The sequence below is a fragment of the Carcharodon carcharias genome, chromosome 14 (genome assembly GCF_017639515.1).
Source record: "Carcharodon carcharias isolate sCarCar2 chromosome 14, sCarCar2.pri, whole genome shotgun sequence".
Classification (NCBI taxonomy): domain Eukaryota; kingdom Metazoa; phylum Chordata; class Chondrichthyes; order Lamniformes; family Lamnidae; genus Carcharodon; species Carcharodon carcharias.
Genome location: NC_054480.1, coordinates 31,812,681 through 31,840,042, shown reverse-complemented (window position 1 = coordinate 31,840,042; position 27,362 = coordinate 31,812,681). Strand labels below are relative to the sequence as shown.

Here is a 27,362-nt window from a genome sequence, read left to right as displayed (position 1 = left end):
AATAATTGTGCAAAACAGCCTCCTGGTTTCCTGGTAGACTGTTATGGTACTATTGGCATTGAACAATTTAATCCTTTTTCATCCAAAACATAACAAAATTGTCAGCTTGGCTAAATTGGTAGCGTTCTCAGCTCTTAAGTCAGAGGTAGAGGGTTCAAGCCCTACTTTAGGATTTGAACACATAATTTAGACTATCATTTCATTGCAGTAGTGACAGAATGTTGCACTGCCTTAAGTGCTCCCTTCTGGGTGAATATTAAACTGGCTGCCAGCGAATGTAAAAGATCCTAAAGCGTTTAAAGGCCATTGCCTTAGCTAACTTTCAATTAAAAGCAGACAAATTGATCATTCCTTTCATTTGCTGTATGGTAATTGACAACTCTGCCTGCACAGCACTGGTCACACTTGAAAAAGTTATACAGCTATTCGGTATGATGTGTCAGAGGACAGCAGGATGCAGACTTATGCTGAAAATCTCTCTCATGGGAGATTCTAATTTCAACCCAACCATCAAAGAGAGGTGCTGAGTAGGGATAAGCTGCTTCTTCACAGGGAGATAAAGCTGGCAAATCAGATTTTCAAAGTGTTCTGCTGGCAGAAGCTTTAAACATTCCCATATCCTTTACTCTTACAGCTTTTGAATTGGGTGTAGTGTTGGAGATCTAGAAAGGAATGTAACTTGTACAAAGCAAAAAGGAATTACAACATATATGTACTACACGCAACATAATTTTATTTACATAATGGTTAAACAATGCTAACATATAGCTGATGGGAACAACAGAAGTTTCCCTGGACAACATCTAAAAGTTTGAACAGATAGTGAATAATAAAGTTTGTTTTACTTTAATGTATAAGTGCACTTTCCGGACACATAGAAATGACGTTTCTTTAAACAATTTGCTGAATAATGGTGCAGCAATTTAACTGAAACATTCAAGGCTAGACTTGGCTTGTTCCATTTCATGCAAGAAATTATAGAACTGTGGCAACGTCAACTCTAAACAAATACAAATAAAATATATTAGTGAATATCATGTTTTAATTGAAGGAATAAAAAAAATGAGAATTCAATTAATATGCATATACTAACCCATGTAAACATTTTCACTTTTGTTCCCCTTCTTTATAACTAATTTTAACTGAAATAAAAAAGCATCCATTAGAAACAAGGCTATAAGCTACACAATGAAGCCAATGAAAATACTGAGAAATTCTAGTTCAATTCAGTGTTTATTAAGTTTATATAGTAAATAATAGAGTAAGCTGATTAATGAGCGTTCATGAATTGTGAACCACAAGATAAAGAAACTCACCTATTTTCATCAGTGAAGCCAAAATGTATTTATGGCCTTAAAATGACGAAATGCTCACTGGTGTCTGTAAGCTAAGTAGCATTTGTTTTGATTGTCTTCAGGTAATGTTTGCAGAAAATTTTCTACCTTCTCTATTTCCAAATCTGCATGCTATGCAGAATACCCAACCAGCAATGGAGATTAACTTCCAACTCTCTGCCGACCTTCAAGTGGCTTTCAGGTGATTCTGGAGAGAAATACAATCCATTTTCTCCCTTCCTCCATAGAGATGCACCTTCGTGCAAGCTGTTCCATTGTCTAGGTTGAGGCTGAAAACTGAACATGCTGGAAATTAAACGCTACCATGGCCTTGTCTCTGTGCCTTAGGGCTCCCTCTGCTATCATTTGATATGTGTGTTTTTGGTGTTTTATTTTTATTTTCTGCCCTAATACGGCTCCTTTTTTAAAATTAATTCACCAGATATGGGCTTCGCTGGCTGGGCCAGCATTTTTTGCCCATCCCTAGTTGTCCTTGAGAAGGTGATGGTGAGCTGCCTTCTTGAACCACTACAGTCCATGTACTGTAGGTACATGTTAGGAAGGGATTTCCAGGATTTTGACCCAGCGACGGTGAAGGAACGGTGATATATTTCCAAGTCAGGATGGTGAGTTACTTGGAGTGTAACCTCCAGGTAGTGGTGTTCCCATGTGTCTGCTGTCCTTGTCCTTCTAGGTGGTAGTGGTCGTGGGTGTGGAAGGTGCTGTCTAAGGGGCCTTGGTGAATTCCTACGGTGCATCTTGTAGATGGTACACACTGCTGCTACCGTGCTTCAGTGGAGAGAGTGAATATTTGTGGATGTGGTGCCAATCAAGTGGGCTGCTTTGTCCTGGATGGTGTCCAACTTCTTCAGTGCTGTGGGAGCTGCACTCATCCAGGCAAGTGGGGAGTGTTCCATCACACTCCTCACTTGTGCCATGTAGATGGTGGACAGGCTTTGGGAGTCAGGAGGTGAGTTACTTGTTGTACGATTCCTAGCCTCTGACCTGGTCTTGTAGCCACAGTATTTATATGGCTGGTCCAGTTCAGTTTCCGGTCAATGGTAACTCCCAGGATGTTGATATTGGGGGATTCAGTGGATTCTCTCTTGTTGGAGATGGTTATTGCCTGTCACTTGTGTGGCACGAATATTGCTTGCCACTTGTCCGCCCAAGCCTGGATATTGTCCAGGTCTTGCTGCATTTGGACATGGGCTGCTTCAGTATCTGAGGAGTCGCGAATGGTGCTGAACATTGTGCAATCATCAGCAAACATCCCCATTTCTGACCTTATGATAGAAGGAAGGTCATTGATGAAGCAGCTGAAGGTGGTTGGGCCTAGAACACTACCCTGAGGAACTCCTGCAGTGATGTCCTGAAGCTGAGGTGACTGACCTCCAACAACCACAACCGTCTTCCTTTGCGCAAGGTATGACTCCAACCAGCAGAGAGTTTTCCCCGATTCCCACTGACTCCAATTTTGCTAGGGCTCCTTGATGCCACACTCGGTCAAATGCTGCCTTGATGTCAAGGGCAGTCACTCTCACCTCATCTCAGGAGTTCAGTTTTTTTGTCCATGTTTGAACCAAGACTGTGATGAGGTCAGTAGCTGAGTGGCCCTGATGGAACCCAAACAGGGCATCAGTGAGCAGGTTATCGCTAAGCAAGTGCCGTATGATAGCACTGTTGAGGACCTCTTCCATTACTTTACTGATGATCAAGAGTAGACTGATGGGGTGGTAATTAGCTGGGGTGGATTTCTCCTGATTTTTGTGTGCAGGACATGTCTGGGCAATTTTCCATATAGCTGGGTAGATGCCAGTGTTGCAGCTATACTGGAACAGCTTGGCTAGGGGCGCAGCAAGTTCTGGAGTACAAGTCTTCAGCACTATTGCCAGAATATTGTCAGGGCCCTTGGCCTTGCAGTATCCAGTGCCTTCAACGATTTCTTGATATCATGTGGAGTGAATCGAATTGGTATCTTTGATGCTGGGGACCTCTGGAGGAGGCCGAGATGGATCATCCACTCGGCACTTCTGGCTGAAGATTGCTGCGATTGCTTCAGCCTTATCTTTTACACTGCTGTACTGGGCTCCTCCATCATTGTGGATGGGGATATTTGTGGAGCCTCCTCCTCCAGTGAGTCATTTAATTATCCACCACCATTCATGACTGGATGTGGCCAGACTACAGAGCTTAGATCTGATTCTTTGGTTGTGGGATCAATTAGCTCTGTCTATCACTTGCTGCTTATGCTGTTTGGCACGCAAGTAGTCCTCTGTTATAGCTTCGCCAGGTTGACACCTCATTTTTAGGTATGCCTGGTGCTTCTCCTGGCATGCCCTTCTGCACTCTTCATAGAACCAGGGTTGATCCCCTGGCTTGATGGTAATGCTAAAGTGGGGGATATGCTGGGCCATGAGATTACAGATTGTGTTTGAATACAATTCTGCTGCTGCTGATGGCCCACAGCACCTCATGGATGAGTTGCTACATCTGTTCGAAATCTATCCCATTTAGCATGGGTGGTAGTGCCACACAAGATGGAGGCATGACTGTGCGGTGGTCACTCCTACTGATACTGTCATGCATCTGTTGCAGGCAGGTTGGTGAGGATGAGGTCAAGTATGTTCTTCCCTCTTGCCATGTGCCAGTTTAGCAGCTAGGACAAGGCCAGCTCGGTCAGTAGTGGTGCTATCTATCTACTCTTGGTGATGGACATTGAAGTCCCCCACCCAGACTACTTTCTGCGCCCTTGTGCTTCCTCCAAGTGGTGTTCAACGTGGTAATCAGCAGGAGGTTTCCTTGCCCATGCTTGACCTGATTCCATGAGGCTTCATGGGGTCTGGATGTTGAGGACTCCCAGGGAAATTCCCTCCCACTGTGCCACCACCTCTGTTGGGTTGTCCTACTGGTGGGACAGGGATGGTTATGGTGGAATCTGGGACATTATCTGTAAGGTACGATTCCGTGAGGATGACTATGTCAGGCTGTTGCTTGACTGTGAGATAGCTCTCCCAATTTTGGCACTATGATGTTAGTAACGGGGACTTTGGTCGAAAGGGCTGCGATTGCCATTGTCTAGGTTGATGCTGGGTGGTCTGTCTGGTTTCATTCCTTTTTTGGAATCTTTGTAGCAGTTTGATACAATTGAGTGGTTTGTTAGGCCATTTCAGAGTCAACCACATTGCTGTGCATCTGTCACATGTGGGCCAGACCAGGATGACAGATTCCCTTCCCTAGAAGACATTAGTGAACCAGATGGGTTTTTACAACAATCGCCAATGGTTTCATGGTCACCATTAGACTTTTAATTCCAGACTTCTATTGAATTCCACCATCTGACGTGGCGGGATTCGAACCCGGGTCCCCTGAGTATTACCTCTGGGTATCTGGATTACTCGTCAATATCACCTCCCCATACCAAGCACCATCCTCTTACTTGAGTTTGATTATTTTCACTGAACAATCTGCTGTTTTATTTGCAAATGTTTCTTCATACATTTCAAATGTAGCAAAACAAATTACTGTTCACAGATGTTCTCATCCATAACAATCCTACCAACTCCAACCCTCTTCCTGGCAACAACCTGAGATTAAGCCAGTCTGTCTGCAACCATGGTGTCACATTTGATGTCGAGATGTGGTTATGACCTTATATTCGTGCCATAACTAAGGCCATCTATTTCCACCTCTGTAGCATCACCCAGCTTTGCTGCTGTCTTAGTTCATCTGAGGTTGAAACCCTCATTCATGCCCTTCTACTTCTAGACTTGACTATTCCAATGCATTCCTGGCTGGTTTCCCACATTCTAAACATCATAAACTTGAGGTCATCCTAAACTCTGCTTCCCATGTCTTAAATCGCATCAAGTCCCGATACCCTATAATCGCAGTGCTCACTGACATATACTGACTCCCAGTCAAGCAATGTCTTGACTTTAAAATTCTCAACCTTGGTTTCAAATCCCTCCATGGCCTCACCCCTCCCTATTTCTGTAATCTCCTCCAGCCCCACAACCCTCCAGAAATATCTGCGCTTCTCTAATTCTGGCTTTTTGTGCTACCCCAATTTTAATTGCTCCACCACTGGCAGTTGCGCTTTCAGTTGTCTAGGCCCTGAGCTCTGGCATACCCTCCCTACACTTGTCGTCTTCTCTACCTTGCTTTCCTCCTTTAAGGCATTCCTTAAAACCTACCTCTTTGACCAAGTTTTTGCTCATCTGAGTAATATTACCTTGGTGTCAAATTTTGTTTCACCATGCTCCTGTGATGCATCTTTTGACATTTTATTATGTTAAAGGCACTATATAAACATAACTTGTTGTTGTGGTGTACCTCCTCATCCTTCTCAACTTGTTTGTTCCCTTTGACACAGTTGAGCAGGTTATCCTCCTCCAATGCCTCTCCTCCTTCGTTCAGCTGGGTGGGACAACACATACCTGGTTCCATTCTTATCTATTTAGTCAAAGCCAGAGAATCACTTGCAATGGCTTCCTTTCCTGTTCCCACACTTTTAAGTTCTGGTTTCCCCCAAGGATCTGTCCTTTTTCTTCCCTATTACTCAGTGGTACGCTATACCTCAGTAGCATCATTTGAAAACAAAGTAAGCTGACGACACCAAACTCTGTTGCACCACCACCTCACTCAATCCTTCCATTGTCTCTAAATTGCCACACTGCTTGTATGACATTTAGTGATGAATGAGCAGAAACTTCTCCAACTAAATATTGGGAAGACCAAAGTCCTAGTTTTCAGTCTCATAACTACTGATACCTGCTCTCTCCAAGGCAACTGTCTGAACCAGACTGTTTGCAACCTTGGTGTCATATTCAGCCCTGGGATGAACTTCTGGCCAATTATCTGTGCCTTCATCAAGACCATCTACTTCCATCTCTGCAACACTGCTCAACTCCATGGTTCAGTTCAACTGCTGCTAAAACCCTCATTCATCCTAAGTTACCTCCAGACTTGACTACGCCAACATACTGCTGGCTGGCCTCCCATCTTCCATTAACTTAAGGTTATCCAAAACCCTGATGCCTGTATCCTAATTCGCATCAGGTCCCATTCATCCATCACCCCTGTGCTAACCTACATTGGCTCCCAGTTAAGCAATGCCTCGATTTTCATCCTTTTTCAAATACCTCCACAATTCTGTAACTTCCTCTAGCCCTATAACTTTAATTTGAAGGCAATGGCTTTGGAATTCTCAACATTTAATTGGAGGAAATTTCTGCTCATCTAGCATTGGATGTTAGATACGGAGGGTGACAAATAAGGGATGGTGGAGTCCAGAGAGGTCACCGGTGGTGAGGTACAGTTTGGTGCTGTCAGCCTACACGTGGGAGCTGACACTGCGATTTCAGATGCTATCGCCAAGGGGTAGCATGTTGATTGGAAATAGGAAAGGCAGAGGATGGATCCTTGTGGGACACCAAAGGTCAAAGTGTGGGAGTGGGAACAAAAGGCAGTGCAGGTGATTCTCTGGCTATGACTGCGCAAATAAGAATAGAACCAAGTGAATGCAGTCCCACCCAGCTGAAGGATGATAAAGAAACTGATGCTGAAGCAACATCCTCTAGCTGTTACCCAAAGCCAAAATTGGCAGAGTGGTGAACAAAGTTATATTATTAATTTCATTTAAAAATTGTGAGGTAAAGTAAGCTTTTAAAATTAGAGACACTGCCTAGACTTGCTTAAAATAAATATACTGTTCTTCCACATGGTGTTTATTCTCAGTTTCAATAGAAACGATAAAGAGTGGGAAGTATTCAGAGCTTAGTATTTAATAATAAGACTGAAAGGGGTGGAGGTACTTATATTTACTATAAAATGTAAATTATGTTGATACAAGATTATTCATCAATGTAAAAATAATAAAAAGATTACCTGTAAAAATATGCTGCCAACCTTTTGTAACTCACTGCTCCCTGCCGTTACTGCAAACAACAAAGAGTGTGTAGATGAAGCAACACTTTTTTTCTTTTTCCTTTGATTTTTATGTTCCTGCCTTAGGGAAAATTCACAATGGAACTTTGGATCTTTCTGTATTAAACTTAAGTGGCAGTAATTTTTTCCCCCCAGAATATGGACTTCTTGCTGAAATCAAACACAGAAGCATAAATGGGGCCCTGGAATCATTCCAAAATCCCCATCCCATTCATCTTCCTTTTGTTAGCAAGCATTGGCATCAAGAGATAATCACAGCAAAATACCATATTTACAGTAAAATTAAAGCCGCCCCACAGCTTTCTGCCATAGAAAGGTACATTTCTGAAATGAAGCAGAATGAATAGAGGATAATTAGAGTAGGCTGTTGAATCCAGAATTTATCCAGTACAAGAAGCATACATTTCATATTGAACAGCTTAACATCATACCTTACTGTATGCGGCAAAAGTGCTATAATTATTGGGGAGTGAAATTAATGACATCAGTATGAAGGTTCTGCTACATATGCCAATGTTGGAGCAATGGTTACTGTATACACTTGTGGAAAAGTAGAATTTTTGAGATCAATTTTTAAAGGCAAAAAGGGGTCGACTTTAACACAGGGAATGTTTTCGAGGAGCCTCCCTTCAACTAAATCACACTCGCTCAGCACATCAAAGGAATCCACAAGGTAAGTGGAGAAGCGCCTCCCGTATCAGCCATTTATTGTCTCTCTCTTTCTCTCTGTGTTTCTATTAAGGAGCCTCTGCGTCCCTCCCCACCACCCACCAGGAGAGGAAGCGGCAGAGTTGCTGGACCTGCAGTTTCAATGCTGCTCGGGGATTTTGTGTAGAAGAGAAGTCTAATGAGGTGTGGTGGAGAACAATAACCATTGGGCATCACAAGACGACAAGTGCAAGGGAGAGTTAATGTGTTGTAATACTATTTTGTACAATAATGAGGGATTATTGCTTAGTACCAGCTAGAATTGATGTGTTTCACTGGTGATGATATTTAAGTTTTACACAAAGCTTTGAGCAATGTTGATATTAAGTCGAATATTTCTACCCCACCTGTATAAATGGAGGGTCCATCTACATGCTGTCTCTCAGTAATGTCATCTGCAGTCACAGTTTCCATATTTCTGTTGAGGAGAGCCAGACTCACTGTTGACCCCATGTTAAAATCTATGCCGACAAACTGCCTGCTTGATATCAAGACATAGATGGGCCAAAATGTCTTTCAGTTAAACACGGGGAAGAATGATGCCATGATTTTTGGCCGCTTCTATAAAACTACTTCCATACCGCTGACTACATTCTCTTCCTCCCACACACTCAGACTGATTCAGAATGAGAAAAGTCTATTCCCCTACTGAACCTAAATCTGTGATTCAAATCCCAACTATAAGACTATCTCCTTCCGCCTCTGCACCCGTGCTACAGTTATAGTATAAATTCCAGAGTCAATTCTCAATTTGACAGCAGGATACGACTCCCTGAAGGCAGAAAGTGTCACTCCACTTTATCCTAGAGTCGGTTTGGGTCCTAATTTCTGATTTACACTGTATGTATGAAGTGTTATACCTGTAGTTAAAATGCACCCTAACTGCACTAGCTAAGTGCTTTTCTTCAATAATATCATGGAATTCCATGTACTAGTAAATGTGCTTGCATAAAATTCCCCTTGTGCAATATTTCAATGGAAATTAAAATAATGGTTAAATTGACTACCATGCAAAGAAATTTCGTGAAAATGAACACGTCAATTGGTGGGCTAGCAGGGGAAATTATATCATGAGTCTGTTAACAGTGCAATATATCATCACATATCACTTAGTTTAGTGATATTGGTATTTTTGAAGACCAGTATTACATCAGAGGTCCACTAACTATAAAACGAATTTGAAAATTACCTCCAAATTTCCACTCCATATCGACTAACTGATTGACAGTCAATGTTTGTCCTACTGCCAGTCTTGACAGCACTGCAGAATTCAATTTCCACTGAAAATACAACTCATAATTAAACAATGCTCATGAAGACTATTGTCCACCATATCCCTCTCTGCTTATTGTAAAGTGCTCTGGGGCATTTTTCTGCACATTAAAAGCACCAAATAAATGCAAGTTTTAGTTGCAGCATTTGTTACATTGGTGGTTAAATAAGTATTTTTAGTTTTTACTCCAAAGTTAGTTTAATACCTTTAAAATTTTAGCTGATAAATGAAGAACTAATGCAGACCTGAAGTGTAATGTTTAGTGCTTTGCTGAACACCACATATATGCTCCAATATACTGCACCATAGGAGCAGGAGTAGGCTATATGGTCCCTCAAGTTTCCTCTGTCATTCAATAAGATCATGGCTAAACTCCTACAACAAGTTCACTCTCTTGCCCTATCCCCTATCCTCACATCTCTTGATTTTTTATTAACCAAGAATCTATCAATCTCAGCCTGGAACATACTGTGATGGAACAGTGGTCTATGCCTACAATTCTGCTAAAGGTGAGCTGCTGATTTTCTAAGTAGTTACAAGTGGTTATCTCTTTAATCCAGCCCTTTCACTTGCTCAATGGATGCTGGGTTTTTTTTTGTTATAGCATTCATTGCTTTCCTCTCACTGGGGGAGAAGAGGCAAAGGGATGGGAATATAGCAGAGTAAAGTGTGAATGTGAACCACGTGAAGCCACAGGCCACAAGCAAAGAGGCTGAAGCCCAAAATAACCTTTATTGAGCACCACTATTTTGAACTTTGATCCAAGAATTTGTCCTCATAATGGCTTTAGCATTGGATTGGTACAGTGTCACAAACAGTGTTAAAGTCTTCAAAAGGTAGACTTGTGCATATCCACTTCTGTGGATAGCAAACGTTTAGAAAATGTAGAGTAATTGTATTCCTTTATTGTGTATCCACTCCACACATTATGAAGCACAGCACTTTTTAAAAATACTTCTTTCATATCTCTTTCTTATTGAGTGTTTAATAGGCATTTTTTGGTAGGGTTTCCAGGGATCCTTTCTTAAACTTTTTTTGTGTCCTGTGCCTTAGTTTAATTGTCTATTTGTTAATGGTTCACATTGCTCCCCAATATTCTGACAGAAAGGGATACTACACTGCTACAAATAGAGTTGAATGACTCTATAGAAGTTGTACCCCCTTTGCTTGCATTGTAGAGGCCAGGATAGTTCCAGCTCCTGATAACATCTCTTTGCTTTCAAGCACTGCAAATGGGAGTTGTAGTCATGCTGAATCCCAGCACCACAATTTTATAGCCAGTAAGTCTATGAAGTAGATGAATATACGGGCAGTCAGTGTGATGTATTAATAAAAACACACAATGCCAGGCAAATGCTCCGAATACCCAATGTTCCTCCAAACACTATCTGGTGCCTGAGCTATGTAGGTACCTGGTAATAATGACCCTTAGCATTAGGTCAATGTACCATAGCATAGGTCAAATTGACACATCACATTAGTTTCAATTATCAAAAAAACCTGGATTTCTTGTTTTGAATATTGTGAAAGACTTTCATTTCTTGCAATAAATTTTAATCCATTATAATTATATCTACCATAGCTAGCATTGAAAATCAGCAGATTAAGAAATTGATAGATGGAAATGTCCTGAAAGAAATTCAAGGCCTACTCCAGTTCCAATGTTCCTATGCGGGTCTAATGTCAAAACAAATCCCTAAACTTGATTATTAAAGCTATACTGTATTCTGATATATTTGTGTGTAATATTGCTATTGGATCTGAATAATTCCCTTGTCCTATTATGATAAAGTACAAAATAAATCCACACGTGAACACTTTTGGAATTTCATGCTTTGAGGTTCTCATTTTAGATTAAATCTAAGGTGGTCATAGTTAGATTTTAAAAATATTGTGTGGGAGAACTAAATACATTACCTGATCTGCAAAGCATCCAGCCTTCTCCTCACTTAGTCCTTTATAATTAAGAGAAAAAAAAATATTTTTAATATTTAAGGGGGAAAATTTTCATGGAGGAGTTTAATGGCAGTTGAATGCTACATACCCAGAGTAATGAAATCAGTTTTGACATGGTCAGCTGTCAAATTCCTCTTCAAGGCACCTGTAGGAAAGGTGAATGTTTCTGAATTACAAGAAAATTTTAAAATTTTAAAACTGAGTTTCCTATAATTGTAGAATTTCTTCTGGTAATAAAATACTCAAAACGTTTTACATGTTGCTTTATCTAGTTTAGTTAATTGGCTAAGGCATGTTTTTGTCTCTGTGCCACGTAAATGCATACCATCGAGCCTCAGGGACTAGGCAAAATTCAAATTCACATTACATTTAATTTTCATAAATCTCAAATTTAGGTATTGATGTTGTAATTAGATTCATCCACCTATGAGTGAAAAGTGCTCAGAACAAGCCTTTCTATACATTTAGCTCATAACATTCAAATAGGATAGAGCAGCAAATAAGAAATATAAGCATTAGTAAGACTGAGTGCCATGCTTCAGAGGTCACAGCCTGGACACATATCGGATTACTGGATTCAAAAACAGCAGTTATCGAGTTAAAGGATTTATGAAGATATACCATCTGCACTGTAGTGCTGCTTTGGGCTGCATTAGAGTGTTTCAGTTGGAGTTTGGTGAGAGTGGGTTAATTTCTATCGAAAGTCTAATCTTTCTTTAATTTAGGAGCTAACTTAAAGTTGCTCTTTGGGTTGAGAGGTGAGTTTTAGTCCAGCTTTAAAACAGGAGTTATACAGGCTCACCTTGCAGCTGCAGCAAGTAAATTAATTAATTGGCTTAAACAGGTTTTCAGAAGCTAGATTCAGACAGCATAAAAGCAAGCCATCTACAGTGCTGCTTTGGGCTGCATTAGAGTGCTCCAGTTCAAGTCTGGTGAGAGAAGGAACTCACTGAAGAGGGAAGGAGGTGATCCTTTTATTTTCTACCTTTCCTCAATAAGAAAAATGGCGGCCTTGGTAAGTAGAACATGTTAAGTATTTCTTCTGTCCTCAATATTCTATAAACTAGAGAAAGTAAAAGTAAAGGGAGTAACTTAAGGGTAAGCAGGGCAGGTGGCAAGGCAGCTCGGCCAAGTGGAATGCCGTTCCTGTGCGATGTGGGAAGTCAGGGACCCTTCCAGTGTCCAGGGTGACCATGTGTGCAGGAAGTGTCTCCAGCTGCAGCTACTCGAGATACGTGTTTTGGAGCTGGAGCCATGCCTGGAATCACTGTGAAGCATCCGCAAGGATGAGATCTTTGTGAATAGCACATATAGTGAGGTGGTCACACCACAAGTAAAGAGTTCATCGACAGAAAGGGAATGGGTGACCACCAGACAGAGTAAAAGCACTAAGCAGGTAGTGCAGAAGTCCCCTGAGTCCATTTCCCTCTCCAATAGATTCTCCCTTTTGGATATTGCTGGGGGAGATGGATTCTCAGGGGACTGCAGGAAAAGCCAAGTCCGTGGCACCGAGTGGCTCAGCTGCGCAGAGGGGGAAAAAAATGTTGGAGAACAATAGAGGTAGGGGATTCTATCATAAGGGGAACACATAGACGTTTCTGCACTTGCAGACATGACCTGAGGATGGTAAGTTGTCTCACTGGTGCCAGGATCAAGGATGTCACTGAGCGGCTGCAGGGAATTCTGAAGGGAGAGGGTGAACAGCAGAGGTTGTGGTCCATATCGGTAATGACATAGGTAAAAAGAGGGATGAGGTCCCGAAAGTAGAATATAGGGAGCTAGGAATTAAATTAAAAAGTAGGACCACAAAGGTAGTAATCTCAGGATTACTCCCAGTGCCACATGCTTATGAGATCAGTAATAGGAGAATAGACCAGATAAATGCATGGCTGGAAAGATGGTGTAGGAGGGAGTGATTTAGATTCCTGAGGCATTGGGATCGATTCTGGGGAAGATGGGACCTATATAAGCTGGATGGGCTGCACCCCAGCAGGACCAGGACCAATATCTTCACAGGGATATTTGTTAGTATTGTGGGGGAGGGTTTAAACTAGATTGGCAGGGGGTGGGAATCTGAGAAATGAGACACAAGAGAGGGAAACAAAGATAGGAATGAAAGACAGAAAAGTAGAAAGCAAAAGTGGAAGGCAGAGGAAACAAGAGCTAGCAGCAAATAGGACCATACTACAACAAAAACATGTAAAAATGTTAAAAAGGCACTGTATCTGAATGTACGGAGCACTCACAATAAGATAGACGAATTAACAGTACAAATAGATGTAAATGGGTGCGATACAATTATGGAGACACGGATGCAGGGTGACCAAGGCAGGAAACTCAATATCCAAGGGTACTCAATATTTAGGACGGACAGACAGACGAAAAGGAAAAGGTGGTGGTGTTGCATTGTTAGCTAAGGATGAAATCAATGCGATAGCGAGAAAGGATATTGGCTCAGAAAATCTAGATGTAGAATCAGTCTGGGTGGAGCTAAGAAGCAACAAGGGGCGGAAAACATTACTGGGAGTTGTCTATAATCCTCCAAACAGTAGTGTGATAAGGTAGGGGGCGGCATTAAACAGAAAATTAGAGATGCATGTAACAAGGGTGCTATAGTAATCATGGATGACTTTAATCTACATATAGACTGGGCAAACCAAGTTAGCAATAATATTGTAGTGAATGAATTCCCAGAGGGTGTATGAGATGGTTTTTTAAGCCAGCATGCCGAGGAACCGACTAGAAAACAGGCTATCCTACATTTGGTACTGTGCAATGAGAAGGGTTTAATTAATAATCTTGTTGTGCTGGATCCATTAGGGAACAGTGACCGTAAAATGATAGAATTCTTCATCAGGTTGGAAAGTGAAGTAGTCTGATCTGAAACTAGGGTCCTAAATCTTAACGAAGGAAACTACGAAGCTATGAGATGTGGGTTGGCTAAGATAGATTGGGAATCTTCATTAAAATACATGATGGTGGATAGACAATGGGCAATATTTAAGGAATGAACAAAACAGGATGGTGGCCGGTGACTAGTGGAGTTCCGCAGGGGCCAGTCAGTGTTGGGACCACAACCTTTCACTTTATACATTAATGATCTAGATGAAGGAACTGAGGGCACCCTGGCTAAGTTTGCAGATGATACAAAGAAACGTGGTCGGACAGGTAGTATTGAGGAGGCAGGGATGCTGCAGAAGGATTTGGACAGGTTAGGAGAATGGGCAAAGAAGTGGCAGATGGAATACAACGTGGGGAAGTGTGAAGTAGTGCACTTTGGTAGGAAGAATAGAGGCATAGACTATTTTCTAAATGGGGAGAGAATTCAGAAATCTGGAGTGCAAAGGGACTTGGGGGTCCTAGTTCAGGATTCTCTTAAGGTTAACTTGCAGGTTGAGTCGGTAGTTAGGAAGGCAAAGGCAATGTTGGCATTTATTTCGAGAGGACTAGAATATAAAAGCACGGATGTGCTGCTGAGGCTTTATAAGGCTCTGGTCAGACCACATTTAGAATATTGTGAGCAATTTTGGGCCCCGTATCTCAGGAAGGATGTGCTGGCCCTGGAGAGGGTCCAGAGGGGGTTCATGAGAATGATCCCAGGAATTAACATATGAGGAACGTTTGAGGACTCTGGGTCTATACTCGATGGAGTTTAGAAGGATGAGGGGGGATCTGATTGAAACTTACAGAATATTGAAAGGCCTGGATAGAGTGGACGTGGGGAAGATGATTCCATTAGTAGGAGAGACTAGGACCCGAGGGCACAGCCTCAGGGTAAAGGGAAGACCTTTTAGAACAGAGATGAGGAGAAACTTCTTTAGCCAGAGAGTGGTGAATCTATGGAATTCACTGCCACAGAAGGCTATGGAGGCCAGGTCATTGAGTGTATTTAAGACCGAGATAGATAGGTTCTTGACTGGTAAGGGGATCAAAGGTTACAGGGAGAAGACGGGAGAATGGGGTTGAGAAACTTATCAGCCGTGATCGATGGGCCGAATGGCCTAATTTCTGCCCCTATGTTTTATGGTCTTAAATGCATTGCAACAGTTATACATTCCTTTCTGGTGCAAAAACACAACAGGAAAAGTGACCTAGCCATGGCTAACAAAAGAAATTAAGAATAGTATTAGATCCAAAGAGAAGCCATAAAGTTGCTAGAAAAAGTAGTGAGCCTGAGGATTGGGAGCAGTTTAGAATTCAGCAAAGAGGGCCAAGAGATTGATTTAGAGGGGAAAAATAGAGTATGAGCGTAAATTTGCAAGGAACATAAAAGCAGAGTGTAAAAGCTTCTATAAGTATGTAAAAAGAAAAAGATTAGTGAAGACAAATTTAGGTCCCTTACAGTCTGAAACAGGAGAATTCATAATAGAAAACAAGGAAATGGCAGAGCAATTAAACAACAACTTTTGTCTTCACGGAGAAAAACACAAATAACTTCCCAGAAATTCTAAGGAACCAAGGGTCAAGTAAGAAGAATTGAAGGAAATTAGTATTAATAAAACAATAGTGCTGGAGAAATTAACGGAACTGAAAGTTGGTAAATCCCCAAATCCCAATATTCTCCATCCCAGGGTACTAAAGGAGGTGGCCATAGCAATAGTGGATGCGTTTGTTGTCATCTACCAAAATTCTGTAGGTTCTGGAATAGCCGTGACAGATTGGAGGGTGGCAAATGTAGCCCCATTATGTAAGGAAGGCGGAAGGGATGAAACAAATAAAACAGCGAATTATAGACTGGTTGGCCTAGCCTCAGTGGTAGGGAAAATGCTAGCGTCTATTATAAAGGGTGTGATAACAGGACACTTAGAAAATATCAACAGCTTTAGGCAAAGTCAACATGGATTTACGAAAAGGAAATCATGTTTGACAAAACTACTGGAGTTCTTTGAAGACGTAACTAGTAGAATAGTTAAGAAAGAACCAGCGGATGTGGTGTATTTGGATTTTCAGAAAGCTTTTGAGAAAGTCCCGCATAAGAGGTTAGTGTGTAAAATTAAAGCACAAGGGATTAGGGGTAATATATTGGCATTGATTGAGAATTGGTTAGCAGATAGGATACAGAGTAGGATAAATGGGTCTTTTTCGGAGTGGCAGGCAGTGACTAGTGGGGTACCACAAGGATCAGTGCTTGGGCTCCAGCTATTCACAATACATATCAAGGATTTGGATGAGGGAACCAAATGTAACACTTACAAGTTTGCTGATGACACAAAACTTGGTGGGAATGTGAGCGATGAGTAGGGTCTTAAAAGGCTTCAAAGCAATTTAGATAAGTTGAGTGAGTGGGCAAATGCATGACAGATGCAGTATAACATGGATAAGTGTGAAGTTATCCACTTTGGTCGGAAAAACATAATGGCAGAGTATTATTTAAATGGCGATAGATTGGGAAATGTTGATGTACAAAGGGATTTGGGTGCCCTTGTACACCAATCACTGAAAGCAAGCATGCAGGTGCAGCAAGCAGTTAAAGAGGCAAACGGTATGTTGGCCTTCACTGAAAGAGGATGTGAGTACAGGAGCAAGGATGTCTTACTGCAGCTGTACAGGGCCTTGGTGAGCCCATACCTGGAGTATTCTGTACCATTTTGGTCTCCTTACCCAAGAAAGAATATACTTGCCATAGAGGGAGTGCAGCAAAGGTTCACCAGACTGATTCCTGGGGTGCCAGGATTGTTGTATGAAGAGAAGTTGGGCCGACTGGACTCGTTGGAGTTTAGAAGAATGAGAGGAGATCTCATTGAAACATATAAACTTCTGACAGGGATAGACAGACTGGATGCAGGGAGGATATTTCCTCTGGCTGGGGGGGGTGGGGGGGTGGTGGGATGAGTCTAGAACGGGTCACAGTCTTAGGATACGGGGTAGACCATTTAGGACTGAGATGAGGAGAAATTTCTTCACTCAGAGGGTGGGGAACATATGGAATTCTTTACCACAAAAGACTGTGGAGGTTAAGTCATTGAATATATTTAGGAAGGAAATAGACTTCTGGACTCTAAAGGCGTCAAGAGATATGGGGAGAGCACAGAACTACAGAGTTGAGACAGAGGATTAGCCACGATCATACAGAATGGTGCAGCTGGCTCGAAAGGCTGAATTACCTACTCCTGCTCCTATTTTCTATGTTTCTAATATTATATCATTTGTAAACCTGATTGCAGCTGCCTTGGGGGTGAAACTTTCTTTGTTTAATATAATTTTCTCCCCCCTCCTTTGAATAAGTAAAGTAAAAACAGAAAGGTGTCAAAAATATAACGCAGAGCAGGCACTGTACTTTGATTATTTATGCTTTTAAGTAAATCATTTTTGCCCAATTAGAAGAAAAACCAAAGAGTGAGTGATGACAAGGAGTTGTTACAATTGGATCAAAATTTTGATTCTTTGGCCTGGATTTTCATCAAATTGGGATGACTCGAGAGCCCTCTGAAAATGGCGGCTGGGAGCTGATTTCAGGATTCCTGACCCCATTCCTGGGGTTTTGGATTTTCGGGAGTGCCTTTTAAGGGTGCAGGATAGTTTGGCACCCTGAACTCTTGACCTGGCTGGCTCCACTGTAGGGATAAGCATGTCCTAGTCCTCCGCAATTTTCATGCAGTTGGGCTACAGTTTCAATGAATTGTGGTTCATGGCATCTCAGAGATGTCGTGAACCATAGTTTACATGAGAGGGTCTTTTAAAAGATAAGTCAAAAGGTCCTCTTCATGCTCCCCCCATTCCAAGCTATGGCACTTCCATGTCCATTCACCTACTATACACTGTATAGAATCAATGAACCCGATTGTGACAGTAGGATGTGCAGCAACAAAAGCTTAAAAGTCATTCATTGATAACTTTAGACTTTCTTAAAAAAAAAACTCCTTTTATTATAGCCTGATAAAAGTGTCTATCACCCAGCCTATTTAAAGGGTCAGTAGCTAAAACTGCAAGCACTTAGTAACCTCTTTATCCTGTGTAAATAAACATTGTGAAATTGGCAGCATAGATCAAGGAGCCAGAGCTGTTTTCTCTGGGACCCAGATATTTCAACAGACTAATGGATCTCTGGGTTCTCAGCCAAGCCTCATTATGCATTCTTGTTTGAGAGTCCAGAAGTCATTGGAGTACTAAAACACCTCAGCCACCAAGGCTCTAATTTTAACTGCCCCCAGCTGGCAGAAATCAGATGGGTGGCAATTAAAATACCAAATCCCACCACCCCCCCCCCGCCACAATGATCCCACTTCCTTCCTAAGATCTCCCCATATTAACCAGCTTTTTCAAGTAGTTGAGCAGGGTCCTGTTATAAATGAGTGGATTGGCTCCAACTATGCCACCAGGAGGCCGGAGCAGGATGTAAGGGCTTTCAGGGCCAGCTACCCCCATCAGGAAAAACCTGTCTGGCAAAGGGTCAGATGGTCAATTTTCAAGTTTTTCCAGGAGGAGCAGGTCCTCCAATTGCAGTAAGACATCTAATGATGACAGCATCCTTCTGTCTTCAGAGATAATGGACTGTGCCCAGGGTGTATGTCATTTCTGTATTGAACAAAGCCTGTTGTGGCTGTAGAGACCAATTTGTGAGTAGCAGTCCCTTCCACAGCTGGCACAGATGAGTAGCGTTGGCCCGAGGTTGACCGAAATTTCTTCCTTTTAGCGACCTCTTTTCTGCCATTCTGGTCATTTATTTTGCCCTCTGCTTTTTCCCAAGCCCTTCCTGACTGCTTGTCTAGTTCATATAATACAAATATTAATTGTTATGGCCCTAGGTCATGCTAGTGTATGACTAGACATTAAGGGAGTAAGATTACCTCCTTATCATGAGGCACATGAGTTCTCACCCACAAATTTATCCCAAGAGAATATCTAGATCAGAAACAAAATTAGTAATGCAGTGTAATGTGCTATATTTTATACCAGTGACACATAAATTTTCCCTGACACAAAAAGGCATTAGAAAGTTTGCAACATATGCCCAATATAATTCAAACTATCTCTCACCATTAGGAATCAACAGGACACTTTTCACAATGTTTTTCAATGGGCCTGGGCTCATTCCATTCTGTGAGGCAAACTCACCGAGCTGGCTTAACAATCGTTCTGACTGAAAATGAGGAAAATATAAAATACATTTTGTCAAACAATGCATTTTATAAATAGCAGCTTTAAACAGTATCATGTAAAACAAACACACTTATCTGTTTTCAGAAGCTAGTGCAATGACAGGTCAAGCAACACAATGATCTTGTAATAAAAGCAAAAAACTGCGGATGCTGGAAATCCAAATCAAAAACAGGAACAGAAATACCTGGAAAAACTCAGCAGGTCTGGCAGCATCGGCGGAGGACAGTACAGTTGACGTTTCGAGTCCTTATGACCCTTCAACAGAACTGAAGGGTCATGAGGACTCGAAACGTCAACTGTGCTCTCCTCTGCCGATGCTGCCAGACCTGCTGAGTTTTTCCAGATATTTCTGTTTTTGCAATGATCTTGTAACATTGTCAGTTTCATCTGGCACCGTAAACTTAAAATTTGTTGCTTTACAGAAACCACAAACAGAGGGCTGCACGTAGCGGCAGGGTGAAATAAAATTTATTATTACAAAGGTAATCCTGGGGCTGTTCTTTCACACCTCTTAGTGAATGATTTTTAGCAATGTAACAATGGGCTTGGAGTTGGCTCCTGTGGATATCCTTTTGGCTGAGGATGGTTTTTACTGCAGGGATATAAGATGGACAGCTGGAAGCAGCCTTGACTTAAAACAAAACAGCATTGTGAATAGGACTTGGACTGTAAAGGACTGAGATGTCAGCTCGTGCCTACAGTCCACCACAAAGCAGGGTTAAATTGCCAATTTTAATCATTCTGCAATGGAGAACCACTAACAGGGTTTCCTGGCAGAAGCTGGGGAGTAACCAATAGGCTGTGCTTGTGCACATTCCAGCTGCTGTCTCATAAGCAACACAAGCAAAGGCCTGGGAACCAACCGCCTATCTATTAATTTGACTGCCCTTGATGTGTGGCCTTGGGGGCCTCAAAAAAGGTGCGGGAGAAAATGTGAATGAACCTTCAGCAAGAATGAAAGAACTACAGCACAAATGTTCATAGTGCAGAAGATATAGGGCTAGAAATCATTCTTGTTTTTATTAGCAAAAGAATGTTGAACACTTTGCTTTATCTGGGCTATTAAAATAACAAATAAAAGAATTCCATACAAACATAGTAAGTGTCCATCTGCCAACATCACCTACAAATTTCTAGGCTATGCCATTTTACTGCACTTTATTTTTCAGACAGCAAACATGGTAATACTCCAGTTCAGTTTGTGGGACTAACCTCTCCTGGAACTGTGCCAGCTAGAAATTTCTAAGACAAAATTCCATCCTTAAATATAACGTACTCTTAAAAGAATTGCTAAATTTCACAGCATTTCTTACCTCTGTGGGTTCTGTAATAAAGCGGAAGATTATCTCTGTCAATGCTGAGAATTGCTGCAAATAAAATATAAATGATGTAAACTAAATCACAAATAAAATACAACTTAGCCATATAAATTCTAAAAGTAACAACTGATCTAAATTTCTTTTTTTTAAAAAAAATCACTCTTAAATCCTATCAACTCAAAATATAGTTGCCTCTACCCAGTGCCTTCACCCTTTCAAAGCGTATTTATTTCCCTTCATCCCATTTTTTTCAGTTTCTACAGCAGCAGTTTGTTTAATTTAGAATAAAACTAAAAGGGAAAATTTCAGTGGGTGTACACACCCAAGGACAAATATGAACTTCTCCCTATAATTTATTTTCTCCCTGTAACAGAAGGAAAGAAGGTGAATTGGACAAACAGGATGATGACCTAGCAAGAGTAGCGTAGAAATAGGGCAATAGTGGCTTTAAGACTTTCCGCAGTATAAATGGGAAGACACAAACATCAAATTTGTTCATGGATATGACATCGCTATAATACCAAACAAAACGCTGGTACCCAGAGTAGAATTCTGGAAATGCTAAATGTCCTATATTTTATTTAACGATAACTTAACCACCAACACTACTTTGAATCCCCTAAGCAATTAATGCACTTTTCTCAAAAGTAATCAATACAATTCAAAGTTTACTTGCTAATTTATGTTCATTAACAATGTATAAACTTGATTCAAGTACATGCCCCAAATTGGTAATAGGACTACATCTGTAACAGGCCATTACCCATTCTTCTTCTTGAGTTCTCTGCCCAAAGGCAGGTCCGACCACAGCACCACAGCCTCCAACACGGGTTGGACAAGGAGGTAGGTCTCAAATACATCCAGCTGGAACAGGATTCAAACCCCCTGCTATTTGCATCAATCTGATGCACCAGCCATCCAATACCCCCCCCCTTTCCATCACATGACTGGCCAGGAATCTCTCCCACTCTTATTGCCTGCCATTAGTGTACATTGGAAGGATTTACAAGTTGACACTCAACCTGTTCGGCCATGTTATAAATGCGCTTTCTTTGGTCATTAAGTCCTGGAATGGGACTTGAACCCGGAGCTTCTGGCTCAGAGGCAGGGATGCCACCTATTATGCCACAGGGTCTCCTACAGTACCTATATCATTGATTAAACTGTTAGATTAGTAAACAGAAGCCTGGGATCAGTTATTAACACATCTACTCACATATGCCTACTGTACCATAAACATGGCAGAATGGCAAACAAGATGGTGTAACAGCAGAGATTTGAGGGAACTTCATTGTTCCAATTTTCGACAGTACTGTATAAGCAATAGGGTTAGTAGTGCTTGCAAATACACCTTCAACTTAAATGCAAATGCTTATTTATACATTAGATAATTGGTAAATTTCTATATTCATATGCCAGGCCAGCTGGACTGACTTGTTTTACATTTTAACAATGTGAAAACGGTCGATATACCATTTTGGGTTTCTCCTTACAGCATAAACTTTCAAATTCATTTGCCCGGACCCTATGTTTGCAAGTAAGTCCTCAAGATCATCAAAGACATATTACAAAGATGGTATTTCTGTTGAAGTTTCCAAATATTTTCTACAATTCTAAGTGTTTTCCATGCTGACACTGTCTTTTGCAAGTTAGGATTTTTTTTGGGGGGTGGGGGCGGTGTCACCTAATACTTGCAGGGGTCCCCTATAAAGAAAGTCACTTACAGTAATATCTAGCACATAAATGTTTGTGAAGCCCAAGACCTGGCAAGGGAGCAAGGAAAGAAAGCGGGTAGGAACAAATGAAAATGTATTTCAAACTTCAATAACTAATAGTCTTGCATTTTACAATGTTAAAAAATTCAAATTTTAATTTTAAAGACAGACTTAAGGTGTAGATTTGTTTTAGAAATTTTTAAACTGATGACAACTGTTAAGATAAGGTCTAAACAATTACTTTGATGGAACTATAATTGATTTTGGTTTAACAGATGTGACTTTTATGATTTTGGTCACTCAAACACAGGCTTCTCAGTTCTTATGAAGGACACACAGAATAGGTTGGGTTTATATTTTCACATTACAGATGCTGATTGGCCTGTTGTCTTTTTTCCAGTATTTTATGTTTTAGTTTCAGATTTCCAGCTGATCTCAGATTATTTCCATGTGCTTAAATAGGTTGATAAAATGTATCGCTGTTGCTGATGATAAATGTCAATCCCCTTGTTTTCCTAATGTTTATTGCGTAAATATGTTCATAGGGAGAGCAGGATCTGAAGCCTGTTTCTCTTCTTCCTGCAAATTCAAACGCACACATTCATTCAACAATGTTAAAATCGACTTCCATTCACAGCAATTACCTGGTTGGAGAGTTTATTAAGTGTCTGGATGTCGGTGGACACAAAGTCAGGCACAGGCTCCCCGCTGAAGTGCAATTTGTGCATCTTCTTCTCCAACACTGCCTCTGTCCTGCTCCTTCCACCAACAATGAGAAGAGGAGAGGGGGTGGGGTAACCCGCAGTTCACAGCCCGCACATTCGACACAGCCGAGGAGGGCAGGCCTGCACAAAGCCAGTGAAAAAGAAAGTAAAAGCGGAACTTGCAATTGGCGTGAATTAATTCAAAAGTATTTTAGGACGAGGTTGGGGTTGGGTTTCTCCCCCACCCCCCCCGGCCAGCCAAAAGTGTGCTCTGCACTTGGTGAGGTGGTAAATGCAGGCGCGGTTTCGGTGGGAGGGTTTCGAGTCCCGCGAAAAGTCACGCTTGGGTGTCTGGAGTGGCGAATGATCACAACCCGATTCCCTTCAGCCGTATCGACAGCGCGACTGGGGGCGGGGGCGGGGGGGGGGGGGGGGTGGTGGGGGGGGTTTGGCAAGCATCGGCATCGCGCACACATCCGCAAGGAACAATCTGCAGCATCCGATCCACAGCGAGTAAGTTTAAATATAAATACATCTTTGCATTAGTTGATTGTGTACATTGCATTTTGATTTCTGCTGACTCGGCTTTTTAATGCCAGGGCTGATTTTTTTTCTTCTTTAATGCACTTTTCCTTTTGTTAGGATTGTGCCTTTTTAAAATGCAACAAAATATCCCGCTTTTAAACAACCCCGATGGTTTCAATGGCGAGTGACACTTTGTTGCAACGCTTCATTTTGTAGTTTTTGACACTTCGGCTTGCCAGCAGTAGGTCCTTTGTTACAAACCCATTTCCGTGCTACTGTTTCAATTAGTTTAATTGTATGGCGGAGAATGGTTATAGTAAAACGGTCACTGCAGCCATGTGGATACATTGTACAAAAAAAATAAAGCGAATTTGACTAGCTATGCAGTTAAGGAGTATTATTCCTTTTTGTCTACGACTGATTTCTTTCTCTCCGGTGAATTCCATTCAGAAGCTGAACCGCTGCTTGTTTCGTTTGTTTAATTTACTCTTTTTATGATTTTACTTTGTTTTCGATTTGCTATTTGTATTTAGAGCAACACAGGCTAAATTATCATGAATGTACTTTATTTTTACTGTGTATACCTTTTAAAGCGTTTTGCGTTTTGGGATGGTGGTGGTGTAGCGTTCAAGCATGGATTAGTGAAAGGCTCAGTTAGGTGGCAGTATCATATTGTGGTATAAATAATAGCTCCAGTAGGAGGGTCTCGAGGGAAGTCAGATGATCAGGCAATCCATATTAATTATAATATATTAAATATATTTCGAGTTAAAAGCTGAGATTTGAATCAGAATGATCGTGGAAGTATATGGACTCTAATATTTCATTGAGTTGAAAAGTAGTAACTACTCTTAAAAGAATCTTTGCTCCGTTTGCACACATCCGTCCTAGGCACAAAATGACGTTTTGGAGACCTTACCAGATGAATGAAGGCGAAATGAAATTTGACTTGTGGTCCGCCATCAACTTTTAAAAACTTCGTTTTAGAGCAACTGATTAATGTAGTCCTTGGCATTTTTAATTGTCATCGTATTAAAGTGTTCAACTTTCCATTAACATCTATGTAACCGTTTAACCCTCTGGCTTGAAAACTAAGTCTTTGATTTAATTCATTGTTCTGACCAAAATGTATTTTCAGGGTTCGATTGCACATAGGCAACTGAACCTTCTTACATAGCAGAGTTCTTCATGAGTAATAAGAAAAGTCAGAATAATGGCAAAAAGGCAAAATTCTTCCACTGGACAATGTTATTGTATTTTTTTAAGTGGGGCGTTGAATATTGTGAGATTGAAGATGCAAACAGTAGTCATAAAGCTTATTTTTTAGGCATTTTTATTTCATACATATTGATTATAACACTTAAAGATTGGATACTTGAAGAATTAATTCCTTGTGTAAATATTCACTCAACTAATAAATTAGTTTTTAGCCTGATACAGTTAACTTAGGAAAAACATTTGGCTGAAGATTTGTATCACCAATCTATCTTGCTGTGTATCCATTTCCAAACAACTGTAAAATAATCATGAAGAGTCAGGACACAAATATATAGATTTAAATCTGAATTAATTAGGCAGTCAGTTGTTTATGTTCTGTAAAATATTGAGAATTAACCTTAATGTTTTGGCTTTTAGTGCATGTGCCAATCATAGTGCCTGGTTGATTTCTATTTTCTTAGTTTCTGACCTTTTCTTTCTTTTGAAAACTGTGTCTGATCCTTTTTAAATGTAGCTTGGTGATTAATTTTCCTTTACTAACTGTAAAGGAAACTATTGCTTGTACATTTTCCAAAAAAATGAATAGTTGTAAAAAAGATATTCCAGCATATTGAAATATCTTTTTTCAGAAAGAAATACCTTAAGCTTTATTTCATCTATTTAGTATTTAACATCTTTATTCTATTGAATATAATTTTGTAATATTAGCTGAGCGTTAGAATTCTTAACTAACACAGCGCAAAAACATAAGAGAAATGAGCAATTACAAAAACAGTGTAAAATATTATACTGGATTAATTATTTGTAATTTTTGAGATATTATTTAAATCCACTTTCAATACTCTGAAAATGAGGATATAAAACCATTTTAGAGTCATGATGATAATCATTTGTATGTTTTTATTTCAGATACAAATTGAGTGAAAATAATGTTAAATAATGAAGTAGTATTAATTACAATATTAGTGAAGGAGAGTACATGCCATAGAGAAGACTGATCTGCACAAAAAGATTAAGGGTCAATAAGGTTAGAAATAAAAGATAAAATTATCTTTAAATTATTAGGGTTGTACTCCAGACTCTTTAGTTGTGGGAGAAATGGAAGACCAGATGAGGGGGGTGAGTAGGAATAACATAACATAGAATATTTAATTGCCCAGTCCATTGATTCGGAAAGAGAGGGACTAGACAGAGAAAAATGAATTTCATTCCTTCCTCAAATAATATGCTTTTATTCCTGCAAATTGACATCTGTTGTTAGATCCACTCAAAAGTAATGAAACAGATCAGGAGTTGAGTCAAATGTAGGTGAGTAACTTGTGGTTAGTGACCATAATATAGTGAGGTTTAAGGTCCAAATAGAAAAGGAAATGGTTAATACAAAAACAAGGACACCAGATTGGAATAGGCAGATTTTGAAAAGATGAGGGTTGAGCTAGCTAAGCTGAGATGGAAAGTGAAAATAGCATACAGGATAGTCCATCAAAAATTGGATATTTTTATAAAAAGAGATTGCAAAGTTACAAAATAAATGTCTGCATTTTTTTATAAAGAGGCGATGTTACTCATGGCATTCTGAAACTTGGAATAAAGGGATTAGAAACAAAAATTGAAGCAGCCATTTGGGACTTATAGGTTTGATTTTAAAAAAAAAGAGAAATACAAGAAAATAAGCAAGTTTTAAAGAGATGGAAAGAAAGAAGGAAGTATCAGGAGAAAAATCTGAAAATAGATGAAAAAGAAACAGTAACATATCAACAAAAGGGAATTGTTACATGAGGTTGGAGTCCTGAAAAGAACGATTAGGAGAGAATAAAAATAAATTGTTAAGAAGGCACAACAAGTACTTTGCATTGGTGTTTAGAAAAAGAGAAGAATATTATGGAGTGGGCATATTGTGAATCGACCAAAAGCAAGGTGAGTGATGTTATGATAAATAAAAGGGAAAGTATTAGAAACGTTTGTTAAGCTGAAAAATGTAGATTGCTGGAATCAGTTGAACTAACCCCAATGAGCCTGAGGAGAAGATGATTCTCTGGGAAAGTTCTTTTAAGAATGAATGTTTGCTGAACAACTGGAACAATAGACTGGGCAATGTAATAACCATTTTCAAAATGGGAGATGGAGCTAAACCAGATAATTACATGCCAGTTAGTTTATCAACTTTGGAAAAAATTGGAATCACTAATTAAAGCTGAAGTTACTAAATATCTAAATTAATAGGTAGGTTCAACCAAAATCCTGCTTGACAAACCTGGTGTGGAGGTGATATAGTGGATAGGGAAAGTGCAGTGGATGTTGGGTACATGGTCTTTAGAAAGCCTTTAACAAGATGCCACATAGGATACTATTAGAAAAGATTAAGTGCCATGGAATTAAAAGGGGTGGGGGGTAGAAAAATGGATTTAAAAACTGGTTAGAAGATATGAAACCTAGAGTAAACGTTAAGGCATTTCTCAGAGAGGTTGGAAATAGGTAATGGTGTTCCACAAAGTTGTGTTTTGGGACTGCTCTCTCAGCTGATATGGAATTAAGGTTGGAAAGAGTAGTTGACAGCTTTG

General features: G+C 40.4%; 2 protein-coding genes across 3 annotated transcripts in view; one reads left to right on the top strand and one right to left on the bottom strand.

The window, feature by feature from the left end:
- Nucleotides 1-711: 711 nt before the first annotated feature.
- Nucleotides 712-23,222, bottom strand: commd7 (COMM domain containing 7). The gene is made up of 9 exons (XM_041205425.1): nt 22,999-23,222; nt 20,634-20,687; nt 19,198-19,300; nt 11,309-11,365; nt 11,182-11,219; nt 9,181-9,271; nt 7,224-7,273; nt 1,094-1,142; nt 712-1,000 (listed from the first exon to the last, which is right to left on the bottom strand). Exons 1-9 carry the CDS (start codon nt 23,080-23,082, stop codon nt 924-926), a joined length of 603 nt encoding a protein of 200 aa, XP_041061359.1. The 5' UTR covers nt 23,083-23,222; the 3' UTR covers nt 712-923.
- Nucleotides 23,223-23,536: 314 nt separating this feature from the next.
- LOC121287207 (DNA (cytosine-5)-methyltransferase 3B-like) overlaps nt 23,537-27,362 on the top strand; it is a 335,867-nt gene continuing 332,041 nt past the window's right edge. Inside the window, exon 1 of one of the 2 annotated variants that reach the window (XM_041204873.1) lies at nt 23,537-23,571. The gene's annotated coding sequence lies outside the window, so the exon portion shown is untranslated. The remainder of the gene's footprint in view (nt 23,572-27,362) is intronic. The other variant, XM_041204868.1, reaches the window with a different exon arrangement.